The sequence below is a fragment of the Poecilia latipinna genome, unplaced genomic scaffold (assembly GCF_001443285.1).
Source record: "Poecilia latipinna isolate Pla-1442-1.1 unplaced genomic scaffold, P_latipinna-1.0 Scaffold1455, whole genome shotgun sequence".
In the NCBI taxonomy this organism is placed as follows: Eukaryota; Metazoa; Chordata; class Actinopteri; order Cyprinodontiformes; family Poeciliidae; genus Poecilia; species Poecilia latipinna.
The window spans coordinates 51327-64996 of record NW_015114071.1 but is presented as its reverse complement, the minus strand read 5'-3'; the positions used below and the strand labels follow the sequence as shown (position 1 = coordinate 64996).

The 13670-nt window shown below is 37.8% G+C and overlaps 1 protein-coding gene across 1 annotated transcript in view; it reads left to right on the top strand.

Annotated features, from left to right (window-relative positions):
• klhdc3 (kelch domain containing 3) overlaps positions 1 to 13363 on the top strand; it is a 36136-nt gene extending 22773 nt beyond the window's left edge. The window contains exons 9-11 of the mRNA XM_015057353.1: positions 5972 to 6045; positions 7699 to 7777; positions 10057 to 13363. Of these exons, the coding sequence (XP_014912839.1) occupies positions 5972 to 6045; positions 7699 to 7777; positions 10057 to 10123 (220 nt within the window). The 3' untranslated portion in view covers positions 10124 to 13363. The remainder of the gene's footprint in view (positions 1 to 5971; positions 6046 to 7698; positions 7778 to 10056) is intronic.
• Positions 13364 to 13670: the final 307 nt, after the last annotated feature.

Genomic DNA, 13670 nt, shown 5'->3' with positions numbered 1-13670 from the left:
TTAGCTGTAAAGATGCTACGAGTCAAGAGCCCAACATGCTGAAAATGTCTTTTTCTGATTGTGGAGGAAATATATGTATTTTCTATTTCACTTTTGGATAATTTCTCTTTTATCCTTGGCTTTAGCCTGTGAACTAGGACGTGTCAGTAGTCATTGGAGTTCTCCCAGTGTGACCAGTCACAGACAGTGTCACAGTCTGTGACCAGTCTGTGACACTGGTCACAGACTGAAGCCTGTGGCCAGTGTTCCCAGTATAATAAATAATTTTATTCTTTCACTTTTGGTGTATTTTTAAATATCTCAATCTGAAGTATTACTGTATTAATACAGCTTATGTAATGAAATAAAAATAATTTATTCTGTTAGAATTATTTTCACTCTTTGCTGTCAATAGCAGAGTTGATATACTGTAGTAAATATTTTTTCTCTGGAAAAAAGTAAGAAAAATATGTAGTTTATTGTTTGACAATGACTGATTTAAATAAAAAGTAACTTCTCAATAATGTATAAAAAAAAAGTACAAGAAAATAATTTTTTTCTTGTCTTGAAACGTTAAATGTACATTAAATTATGGAATTATGTAAATATGTTCTTTAATAAAACACTGTAAAAGTGTCTGTTCATCAATGTCAATATAAAAATTATCAGAATAATTTCTATCAAATAAAAACATTGTGCTTTTGATTCAGAAATGCCCCAAAACAATTAAATAATCACATCAAAAGTTAGAAACTCTGTCTTTAGTCATTTCTTTGATTGCCAAAAATATTAATGTGTGTGAGAAAATGTGTCAATGACAGGTATTAACTTAAAATACTTTGTAGAACGGCACTTTGTGAAGTTCGGTCAATTTACCTGTATTAGCTTACTGGCACATATTCCACNTTCCNACCAACGGGCACACTTTGACAGGCCCCTTTTAAATTTCTTCATAAATGTTCTAGTGTTACTATTGTTATTTGTAGCAGTGAGTACCACCAGTTGTGTTTCAGCATCACCAGTAAACCCAGCTGCCTTCGTCCACAGTGGTTGAAACTGGAGATAAGTGCTTGTTTGGGGCCGGCATCCCCTTTGTCTAATCTAAAGTCAGGCGTCTCTCCCTGCAGGACTGATGTAGTTTGTGTCTCAATCCCTGCATGGGGTTTAGGTCTCGACAGCAACAGCTCCTAATCCACTGTCCAGCCACGACCCGGGAGGGGGCACTGATAGCCCTGGAAGACATGGGGTCTCAGTGATTAATCTATCAATCTGTGATAACTTACAATGTTGGATTCAATTAGGAAAATTTAAATCCCAGATCATTCCTATCTCTGGCTGGAGTCAATGCAGATGTTAAGAAATCCTTTACCTGCTTATAGGTGCTATCATTTAAAAAATGTACATGAAAACTTAAGCTTTATTAGTCCTATTTGAAGGGTAGGAGCCTCTTTTGTTGATGCATATTTATAGTCATGTGGTTATCCAAATGGCCCCCTGTGTCTTGGTTGATGGACTAGAAGAAAAGAAACATTTTACTTCCTTTTGAGAAAGAAACATGGCAGACCTGGCTTTTCACGAACGTACACACCAATGAAAATGTCAAAGAGAGTGAATTATTTTCAGACCACAACCTTTTTAAGCACTTTAATGCTTTAAAACTACCGTAGAGGTTGTGAAATAATTTGAAGGCCCATCTGGCTGTCCTGATAAGATGCTTTGCAGGAAGTTGTTGTGTGTGATGAGTTCCTGTGGGTTAAGGGGGTTCAGAAAAAGAAGAGTTCAGTGGGAAGGAGAGAAAGGAAAAGGATGCAGATTATATCAGCCCAAGAATGAGGATATGGCCAATGAAGACGGTAAAAACATTGTTAGAAAAGGACAGGTTTCACATCTGAAGAACACAGAGAAAATCTCAGTTTTACCACTTTGTCTGCCTTTTTACAGTTTCTGAAAGTCATTTTTAATTCTACTGATTGCTCCTTTTCCTTCCTAGATTCTTGTTTCCTCGTCTGTTTTAGGTTTCTGGACGCTAGCTCAGCTCTGTCTTCTGCAGTTTCAAGGCCTTGGCTTAGAAGGTAATTAGGTGGAGTAGGCAGTGCAAGGACTGGCAATTAGGTGATTAGACGCCCTCACTGAGTGTTGTTTGAAATAGCAACCGGTGTTGTTTTAGTGGGGGGAGCAGCATCACTCAGGCATCATTCAGACTGGGAACCACTGCCACTGCACGGGGAGGAGCACTTTCACACACACACACACTGATACTTTGCTGATCAAGTAACAAAGTGGCCCGTCAAACACCAGGATGCCACATAAAGTCGTACGCTGTGACTTTCCCACTTCTTAAAATCGCCAGTCCATCGTTCGTCCGCCATCACCCCCTCGCTCTTTCTCCTGCCTTTACGGTTCAGTTCATTCTCTTCCTTTTTGTGGCGACCAATAAAGTATTAACATCTCCTGATGCTCTGCTAAATTTCACACTCAGGCCGACAATATCCACGAGCAAGCGAGAAACTTTTATCTAGGAGGATGCAATCTTCAGCTTTCTTGTTAACACTATTACTGCTGTTCAAACATTGTCTTATCTGCTCCGCTTCACATGTCAGCATCTTCAACCTGAACCGTCTCTTCTGAGTGAGTCTGCACAGTAGTTCACGGCTACTGAGCTGTGCTTTTCAGACACAGATATTAGTTTTCAGGGCTATTTATTGAATTGCAGGTACTATTGCGATATCAATTTGTGCAATATCTCAGTTGCCAAAGGCTTGGAAGCCTAGGTCAGTGTCTTGGAAAGGTTTTCACACCACTTACATTTTTCTGCATGGTTTCATGTTACAATGAATAACTTGAATGTATTTTGTTTGAGTTTTATAAGAAAAAAAATACATTCTTCAATAAATATGCATTATGATATGGAGTTTTCACATAAACAAGGTTAAAAACTAACTGTCCAACCACTGAAAACACATTTTAAAACAAACACCACTGAGAGGAAAACTCTCACAATATTCATCTGTAAAAATAATAATAATAATTAAAAAAAAAAAAATAAGCCATTGAACGTTGTAAACTATTCCCCCTGGAACATTGTTCTTCTCATTTCTCCTAACATAAATGGAAAATGTCTCTTGTCCTGTCAAGAAATTCAACAATCTTCACTTAGTTGCTTCTTTTTTGTATAACCTGCATCATATGTAAAAGCCACTTGAAACCAGAGATCTCCACATTTAAAAAAAAAAAAACTTATTTCAGCAAAATAAACAAAAAAGAATATATTTCTATTTAGCCACCTTATGAAACTTCCTAATTTATATCTCTTTCAAGTACTTATCCACTAAAGTTACCTAATTAACTGTGTATTATTGTAATCTCAGTATAAATCCAGCTGTTCTCTAAAAGCCTCAGAGGTTTGTTGGAGAACGAGTGAACACAGCAGAAAAGTCAGGAAGAACTTTGTGGAGAAGTTTAAAGCAGGGCTAAGTTATTTAATAATATTCCACAGTTTGAACATTTTACTGTTCAGTCCATCAGGAGGTATGGCACAACGGCATCTGGTCAGATGTTAACAAAACAAACTTTTTGACCTCCATGAGAAAGAAAACTGACGTTGCACCATCCGCATGGTGAAATGTGGTGATGGCAACTTTTCTGCAGAAGATGAAATGTAGTTCATCAGTGTAGTTGGAAAGATCGATGGAGTGAAATACAAAACAGTTCTGAAAGAAAACCAGTTAGAGGCTGCTAAAGACTTGATTCTGGGACAGAGGTTCATCTCGCAAGACGACAACCGTAAACCAACAGCCAGAGCTGCAGTGGTTCAGATCAAAGCAGGTTCATTTGTTAAAATGTTCCTGTTAAATTTGATGTTTGCAAACATAAATCTGACTGAGGTTGTACTGTTTTTCATAAAAGAAAAGGGTTAAATTTTCGACTTTAGATTTGCAAAGTTGGTGGCGGCATAACCCTGAAGACTATCGGCTGCAATTACAGCAAGTAATGATTCTACAAGGATTAGGCGACTAAATCTGAATGATTGCCACACTTTCAAGCTTTTAATTTCTAAAATAAAACCTTGTGAAAGCCATTAATACTTCTTAGGCAGCATGGCCAGCTTCTTCCTGCTGTCCAGATGCATGGTAGGTTAATTGGTCTCTCTAAATTGCCTTTAGGTGTGTGAGTTTCTGTGGTGGCCTGACGACCTGTCCAGGGTGAATCCACCACTGTTTTACCTGAAAACAGCCCCTCAAAGCAAAAAAAAAAAAAATCTATTTTTTTTTTTTATGTTGTGATCATCATGAAAGTTTTGTTCATCACTGCCCATTATTAATACCTTATATTTATTGTTGTCCTTGCACCTTTCTAATTTATTGCTGGCTGATTTTTGCATTAAGCTCACTAGTAAAAACATATTTAAAGACCTGAGTAATGTTTCGACTCGGGGTGCTCTTCTAAGGTGAAGAGGCCAAGTCACCTCCTGAGGGCAGGGGGCTGTAATGACTTCCCCATCTGGACCCCTGGGACGACGGTGCTCGTGCTCAGCACCTCTCCTGGCCGCCTTAAGTCCGCCGCCTTGTTTGTTTAGGGAAGATTAGCAACGTAAAACCCTTACAACATCCTGAACACGCAGCGAGAGGGAGATGTGATGGAGAAGAGAATAGAGATTGATGGGTAAAAAGATAGAGGGGAGGGTGTGCTGCGGGAGACGGATTGTTTTTAAAAGAAATGAAAGAAAACAGAACATTTTACAATAATTTTAAATGGTACTATATATCTAGAGTGTTTCTTCATTTCTTTTCAATTGACTTGAAAAATAAAAGTATTCATACTCCTTAAAAAATACTACATCTCATGTCAATGGGTTTTATTGAGATTGTTTTATTTTTATCCTTTTCACAAATAAAAATGCTGACATGTTATTGTATTTACATTCAACCTCTTGAGTCAGTACTTTGTAGAACCGTCTTTCTCAGTGATTTTACCTGCAGATCTTAGGGAAACTGCTGCAAAGTAGCTCATGCCCATTCAAACTGGATTTGGTGCTTCAATGAGCATCAGTTTATAAAAACCTTTCCAAATATTTCAACTGCCTCAAATTTCTGGACATTACTTAGCGCATGAATATGCTTTAATCTAAAACCAAAAGGTTCAGCAAAAGCTTTTGCAAGGCACCGTAAAGTTTCTGTAGCGACTGATCTTGGCTGTGTAGATCAGTGTAATATACATTTATGGTCTCCTAAATGCTTGGAGATGGCACAGGTCTGGCTGAATGTCTCCTTTGGGTTGTGTGAAAGTGTCAAGAGAAATTTAATCATCTTATGTAGACAGGTCTGTGTGCATTGTTATTGTGTCTGTAAAACAGTTATGGGGACGCATAAGGCTCTGCCTTTAGAAAATAAATCACTCCTAAAAGATTAACTTCCTTTGGCTCCAGGGTATTTATTACATTAACGTTTTGTTTTATGAAGCATCGTTCTACTTGGTCAGGTTTTTCATTATTATTAATTGTTTAGAATAATGCCTGGATAGTTAGAATTTGGCATAGCTTTCTTTCTTAGACTGTGGTGGTTCAGGTGGGTCACAGGTGTGTGTGTGTTTGTGTGTGCGTGCGTGCGTGCTTAGCTGTGGCAGGAAACAGATGTGCAGTGATATCATCGACTGCACAGGTCTGGGAGTCTATCAGCTCTGGCCAGCCTGCCGTCTCGGTGCAGTGCTCCACTTCCTGTGGGCTTAAATCATGAATGTCCATGATAAGGAGAGCAATGTGCCCGGTCCTGCTTATTGGCAAAAATCTGAGAGTCCCTGATTAAAAAGTTCAGGATTAAACAACAGAATGAAGACAGCAGATGAGATACAGCTGGTTTCGAGTCCTATAAATGACTCCATTAGAGAGTTTGGAGTGAAAAACATCCTGGGAAGCCGTTTGGATCCCGATCAGGAGAGCAGGAAGTGTGAGGGCTCACCCTAACCTAACTCTGATTGTTTTTGTTCTCTTTGACAGCCCCTGCCCAGAGCAAGGAATGGGGGATGAATTTAACCTCATGGATCATTCAGACTTGTACATCTTAGACTTCAGTGAGTATTCCTTCCTGTTGTTCTCCTGCTTCTTTTTTTGTTACCGCTTGTTAAAAATGTGTCTTTTCTATCCTTAAACTATCAAACACGTTCAGGTAGTTTTAAACTTTATTAATGATGGTTCATCAGAAGCTGAAAAGGAGAGATACTGATACCTCTTTTCTTTTAAAGTTTGTTTTTGTTAAAACCACAGATGTTCAGGAACTGTTACATACAATCACTATGAAATGTGATGGAGAAGAGAAGACAACACAAACTCTAAAACACAAATTAACAGTTCAAACTTACTAGGATCATCAAGGTCACATTCATTTTGCACTTTTTAATTATTTGTTTGAAACGTTTCATTGGTAAGCGATTATATTCCATACAACTTTACTAAAATTTGAAAACAGGGAACTGAATAGACAAGTTTGAATTAAATGTAGATTTTCTCATCTTGATACTGATGCTAGTTTTGAAAGTGTCACCTTGAATCCTGGCTTTTTCAAGGCTCCAACTTCAACACTGTCAAGAAAGCTCTGGGTTCTGTTTAAAAACCAACAATTTTAAATTAATTCTACCAAGAAAAGTGATCGAAAATCCACCCAGGATCATAAAAAAGGCTCGTCATTAGGCTGCAACTAATATTTATTTTAGTAATCGATTAATCTATCAGATATTCTGAAAATGTTTCTATTTTTCTTCAGTTTTGGATTGACTACTGCTCAATACACCTTTTCTTTAGTCCATATACACCAGTTGACGATTAATCGATTACTAAATTAGTTGCAGATTATTTTTGATAATTGGTTCATCAGAATTAATGCGACTTATTGTTTCAGCTCTTCTTGTGATATCTTCAAAAAATGTGTAGCTTGGGTTCATTTTGATTAATGAGCAAATTCTATTAAAGTTGTTCATTATATGATCATTCCACCGTGAATAAAAAACAGAAAATATTTTGAAAATCATTGCCCAAGAGAAGTGTATGTAAACTTTTAACCCGTGGATAAACAATTTTTAGCTAAGGAGTTGTAAAAGTCCCATTTTTTGACCATTCCAAAAAAAACAAAACAAAAAAAAAAAAACAAAGCAAACTATTACACCTTATAACAACTTGTCTGGCGTGTCTTCACTGCACTGCTTCACTCCTCACCGGCCTTTCACAGTGGGCGCTTCCGCCTCACAGACACCCAAGTATAGTCATGCATCCTGCCTGCTTGGGACGGGCCTGCAGAGCTTTCTGGTCACAGCTTGGCTTCGTGTGGGTGGGCTTGCACAGGGACCGGCTGTACCCGGTGGCATCCCCTGTGCCATACGCGTCCCAGCGCCAGTCACGTGTGTCCTCCTCACACTGCTCATCGGTGAGCATATGGCCAAACAGCCATGACGGCGGCACTAAGAGGAAGTTTGTAGGTAAATTTAGAACGCAGGTTTGTAACAAGATGAGTTGACGCTTGCGTCACTGCCCTCGTATGTAAATGTCGTTGTTTTGTTTCTGACTGTGGCCTGCTTTGCGACCACTTCAGGAGGATTTTACACCATAGAGAAGAACCCTATGGATCTTAGTTGTGTTGCAGTGTCAAGTTGAATTCCCACAGCTGAGATGTATATTTGTAGCATGAATATAATTAGATGATCTGACTCACTTCACTTTCTGTTTTTTTGCAGGCCCCAATTTGAAGACATTATGCAAAATAGCTGTTATTCAGTACAGTTTGGAGCAGTCAGGACTCCCACATGATATCAGGTCAGAGATGCATCCTCCTCTCATTAATGCTGTTTTGTCACAGAACCCACACATTTTAGGTCATGTTTGTATTATGCTTGTCACTCTCAGTAATGAGATTATTTATCAAAAAGGCTAATTATAACTCATTATCCTTCATTCAGCTTGTGGCGTACTAATGTACATTTTACACATAATTATACCTCAGCTAATAGCAGAAAAGTTTGTTTTATAAAAGAATCAAATGATCATGAAGAAACGTTAACGCAGACTGTGACGTATTTCGTCTGAGCCTTGTGCCCGTTTACATCACACGGACGCCGCCTCATTGTCCGGCAGAATAAAGGTGGAAACTGGTAAACCTACTCAGGCATAAATGTGTTATTAGATTTTAATATTTCGGCAGTGAAATAAGTGATAGCTTGGGAATAAAGGTCTGAAATGACTGAGATTTTCACAAAATGAAAACCTTCAGTAAAAATACTAGTTTTATCATATCAATTTATTTACAACAAAATAAAAATAAAAAAAACAGTGCAACAATATAGTTGAAAGAGAAAGTAATTATTCTTTTTTATTTTATTCCTTTTTTTATTTTATTTTTTTGGTGAGCATTGAGAAATTACACTTTGCAGAAGGAAAAACAAACAGTTTTGACTGTTTGTTTTTCTTTCCCAGTTCATCTTTGTATTTTCAATCTCCTCTGACAGAATCGTTTTAACAGATTAGAGGGGGAAATAAAAACACCATAAAAGTTCACAGAACAAGATGCTATTAGACAACAAAATCTGATCTCATTGGTGAAACGAAGTCCACCCAGTTTGTCCAGAAAATCAAATCTGATGGAAAAAGTCAATCTTTCCATCATTTCTAACCAACCTTTCCTCCATCTTCAGCCATTTTCTATCACTCTCTACAAACATCAACTTCTTGAAATTGATTTGCACGAAAAGACGTAATGAATAACTTGCACTTTTTGAAGCAAGTGTGTCTAAAACTTCGGCCTCCTGCTAAGAGATTTTTTTTCTTTCTTTTTTTTGCAACCTGATACTAATCACTCCTCTTAACCTCTCATTTCTCTTGCATCATCTCTGCCACCTTGCACGCTCCCAGCCTTGGTGTTTGCATTTGTGTTTCTAACCCTTCGAGGGGTTTCCAGCTGGGGTCACAAGACTTTGGTTAACTCCCTTTTGCCTCTCGGTGGCGTCCCCAGCTCCTCTCTTAAATACACGTGCTCACAACAGAAAAACGAACAAAGCAGTTGAGAGGGAGTGAGTGTGAAACCAGAGCCAGTGATAACAATCTGCAGCTCAACCTCTGACCTGTCATCAGGTCACCGCTGGACCCTGTTTGCAGCTCCCGCTCCTCGCGCTCACGTTACGGTCCGTCTTTTCCACAGCCTGCCTCTTTATTCAGACAAGTTAGAGGAGGTGATGGGGACGGCGCACAGCAGGGGGTCTGCCACTTTCTCTGTGTTCCAGAATAAATGTATATATAAACATATATATCTTTTTTTTTGTTAGTTAGTTATTGTTGTTCAAATTTAATATATAGTTAAATATATATATAATGTAGTAAAAGATGATAAAGTATGAAAAGTATCAGTTTTGGAGTAAAACCCTTCCATTCACCCCTTCATTACTCCGTTCTCCTTTCAATCACGAACGTATTACAATTTATAATTAGTCTCTCTCTTCCTTTATCCATCCATTTATCATTTATTCCTTTGTCTCTCTTCCCTTGTCCATTTTTTTCCTTTAAAGTCTAGCTTGGGCTGTTGCGATAACTTTTACTGGACAATAAATTGTCCCAGAAGTCATTGCGATAAACGACAACATTGTTGCTTATAAGGGTTAGATAAGACCAAAACACCAGATTGAAGATTCTGATCATCCAGTTTTTGGTAGAAAGAGAAAAACCATAAATCATGCAAATGAAAATTATTGAACGCATTTTAATTTATAATGCGATTAATTAATTTATTGTTTATTGTGATAAGGGCTACGTTTAGCCACTATAAATTGTCTAAATTCTGTACATAAAGAAATGATGTGCGAGGTTTGAGTGCCTTTCTTCTTTAGTCTGGAATTTCAAAATACATTTGAAACCTAAATAAGTTAATTAAAATGTAAATTCTCTGGTAGAAATTCAAAATAATTATATGAGTTTTTCACAGAATATTATGATTATCATAAATATAAACATTTTAAACACGCTACAGTTACTCAGATTCAGCAAGAAAGAACATTTTTCTAAAGATTTTGACACATTTTTTCCCCCCTTCCTTTTGTTAAAATCAGATGGGAACTGGCAGCCATGACGACCAACAGCAACATCAGCAGACCCATCTTCTCCTCGCATGGTTGATGCAGCTGCAGACGAAACAGAACCAGGACTCTGTTTCAGAAAAGCTGAACTTTTTTTAATTTTTAAATCATCCTGGTCAACTGAACTCCGAGGACTGCTTTGGATTTATCTTCCACATTCTTCAAATGAAAACTCATCACTGACCAAACTGTCCTGGCATAAGACTTCAGCAGACAGAAGGGCCTTGCCCTGCCTAAGGATGTATTTTAATCCTCGACACTCGTTGTTGTGGGCGATGACGCTTGTTCAGATTTTCCTCTTCTTTCTAGCCTCTCTAGGAACCCAATCAGCCTATGATAATCATAGACATGCAACTTCTAATCTTAAGCACAGGAATCGACAAGAATTTCAGCCAAAGGCTCTGGAGCGTGAGCGACCACTGAAGATGTCAAGAAACAAACCTTCAGCTGCAGATCTGAAGAGACTGGTTCACATCCAGTAAAGGACAGAAAGTATTCAGGACTGCAATCCAAGAGTGTTTTGTTTGCAGAAAGTCTAAGTGGTTTACTAGTTTCACCACGACATGAAAGCCTCCCTGCTGCTCCGAAATGGCTCCCAAATGATTTACAAGACAGCTAGAGAAAGCTGTAAAATAATCAAGGGCATCTACCTCCCTCTAAAGTATTTGTCATTGGGTCTTTGACACCTCCTGCACATTTGACACCTGCTAGTCTCCAGAAAAAAAAAAAGAAAGAAATGTTGCAAAGAAGTGTGACCAACCTGCTGCGTAACTCCTCTGACTTCAGAGGATTTCAATATCAAATGCAGAAAAAGATCATTTATCTCACAGATACACATTCTGTGTGTGATTTGGAGAGATTATCTCATGAATCCATTTTGTTTGTAGACAATCCTTCAACTTTCAAACCGGTCCATTTATCAAGCAGATCAAAATCAACGGAAATGTTTGTGTGCGCAGCGTGAAGAAAGCATTTTGTTCATTTAAAAAAAAAAAAAAAAAAAAGGCTGTGGCAACAAAGTCTAATTTATTTCAGATTTTGTTGACGCGTCCCAAAAGTAAGACCAAAACAAACTGTGTAACATCGTCTCTCATCGCTTCCCTGCCTCGCTGCGGCCCGTTTGTTCCTGCTGATTGTTGTTTCTCCAGCGTGACGTTTTTAGCCCTCAGCAGCGAGTAAGGGGGACAGGGCAGGGCAGGGCGCGGTCTAAACATCATACTGATAAATTTCGTTTTAGCTTTTGAGCTTCGTGATCAGCAGATCCAGGAAGTCGCATCTTCCCTTCAAATCTGAAAATGATGAATCGTTCTGGTCAGAATCTGGAGGAGTTATTCTCTTTTTCTCATGTTTTCAAATCAGATTTCAACTTAATCTAAAACCTGAAGTTGTCGTTCCAGTCCACTCTGCGTCCTCTGCCCTTCCTTTGGGACCAAGTCTATCTTGCCTTTCAGTATTGACATCAGTTTCCTCCTGCAGTGGCAGCTACATCTCTTGGTGCCCTAAAAAAACAACAAGTGTGTTTTTTACTGCAGCAGATTAATCTCTCACTGAATCATTTTATTAGATCCTTTGTTAAATTTGAGTGCATTTAGTCAGCAGGAATAAAAAAACAAACAACAAAAAACGTCATGTTTTAAGAAATAATTGTTTTTAACAAAATCACTAGTGGCATAATTATTGGAACCCAAAAATAACATCAGAAAACACTTGATATTTTTTAGGTTAATCTGGTTTTCTAAGACTTTCTAAATGGTAATCCTTAACTTTTTGTTCAGCTTGTTTCCTTTAGCCTCTGGCCTCCTGGCTGGGCGAGGCTCAGATTCTCGTACCAATATGCACAGATATAAAAATCTAAAAGAGTTTATTTGTGTTTCCAGAAAAAGATTATTTTCCATCCTACCATCACAAACATGAACAGGGGCTTTGAAAAAGCAAGCTTATCTGCAATAAAAGCTCCATTTATGTTTGGCATTAAGAGATTAATTTATGTTGAAAATCACCTTTTGTTCATTGTGAATTTATGTGTTTCCTCCAAACACATCAGAACTCATCATGGCATCAGATGAGTTCTGATGCCATGAACTCTGATGAGATTTACATAAAAACAATCTTGTGGACTCTACCAGGAAGTAAAATCTGTGAATAATGATTCAAAATAAGTGGGGAAATTATTTACAAGACACAAAATCAACCTCTTTCACTGACCTTATAGAAAAGTGATGTGAAAAAGAGGACTCATCTGCTCTGACTATATATAAACATTATAATAGAAGACAAAATAAATGTTGATAAAAATAAACTGACCACAGGGTTGCCAATATGTGTGCCACTTGTAATTTAGTTAACAATTCAGTTTCAGATTAAGCTCCTGTGATGAAGGATTTATTTATATTAAAATTTAGCTCCCAGTGTCATTTGACGGATGCAGGGAAACTTTTCAAGGCTCTGAATCCCGAACATCAGGATTTAACACCATTTTAAATGTTTACACAACAGAAGCAGAGTAAAGCAGTCTGTAACTGCAGCTTAGTCACCAGGTTTCTGCACTATCGCCAAATGTGGCACGTCTGGCCTTACAGAGATGAGAAACTGCTCTTTTGCCAAGGTAGACTGGAGAGTTTTTAATGTTAACCAACACAAACCAGTTCAGACTTTTCTTTACAGACCAGCAGTGCCAATGCGACCCAGCAAGTCCGACACTCTTTGAACTACACACACGTACACTTAACAGATTTCCTTAGAGGATAAGACAAAGGATAATGCAGTGAATTCACATTTAAGCCTTTTTTTTTTCACATACTGAAAAATAACAAAACGCAAAACAGAGATTTAATTTTTGTCTAAATATAGTGTGAAAGTAATTTAAATTTGAGCGTTTGCTGCTTTTGAAAATTCTGAATGATCATAATTGTCCTTTAAAAGAGAAGTAAATGCTAAATAATTACGGAGGCAAAATAAAATAAAAATATAAATCCCTCGTATAATGCTCAGAAACATGCTGGGGTTTCACTCGCAGTGCAGGAAATGCAGTTTCTAATTCTCCTCTCGTGGTTTTTGTTAAACCTGACAGCTCTTTGTTCAACGCTTCAACACGAGCTGGAAAAATGAACAAAGTATGAAGGGGTGTGTTTCGGTTCCTTTTACAATTATATAGGCTCTTTATTCTGTTTTTATTTTTCACAATGTTTTAAAAGGGGATTCCTTGTGTGGTGAGGGCTGGCAGGACTTCCTGTGCAATATGCTTTATATGTGTATAAATAATAAATTGAAAACACTTTAAGTATTTTGTTTTTGGTATTAATTTGTCAAATTGTGTGGGTTTTACCATGACAGACACACACAGACTCATACTTATGAGCAATCTAAGGAGACATGCATGAAGAGGAAGATGCAAACTCCATGCTGGGATTTGAACTCAGACAACATTGCTGCAAACCTCCATCATTTTGTCCAAGAGATGCTATGAAATGTACATGCAAGAGACCTCACAATGTGAACTATTTCAGTCACAGCTGTGGTAGACACTATATTCTGCTTAATCAGTACAACTTGACTAAATCACTCTCCTTCCCAAAAATTTTTAGAAA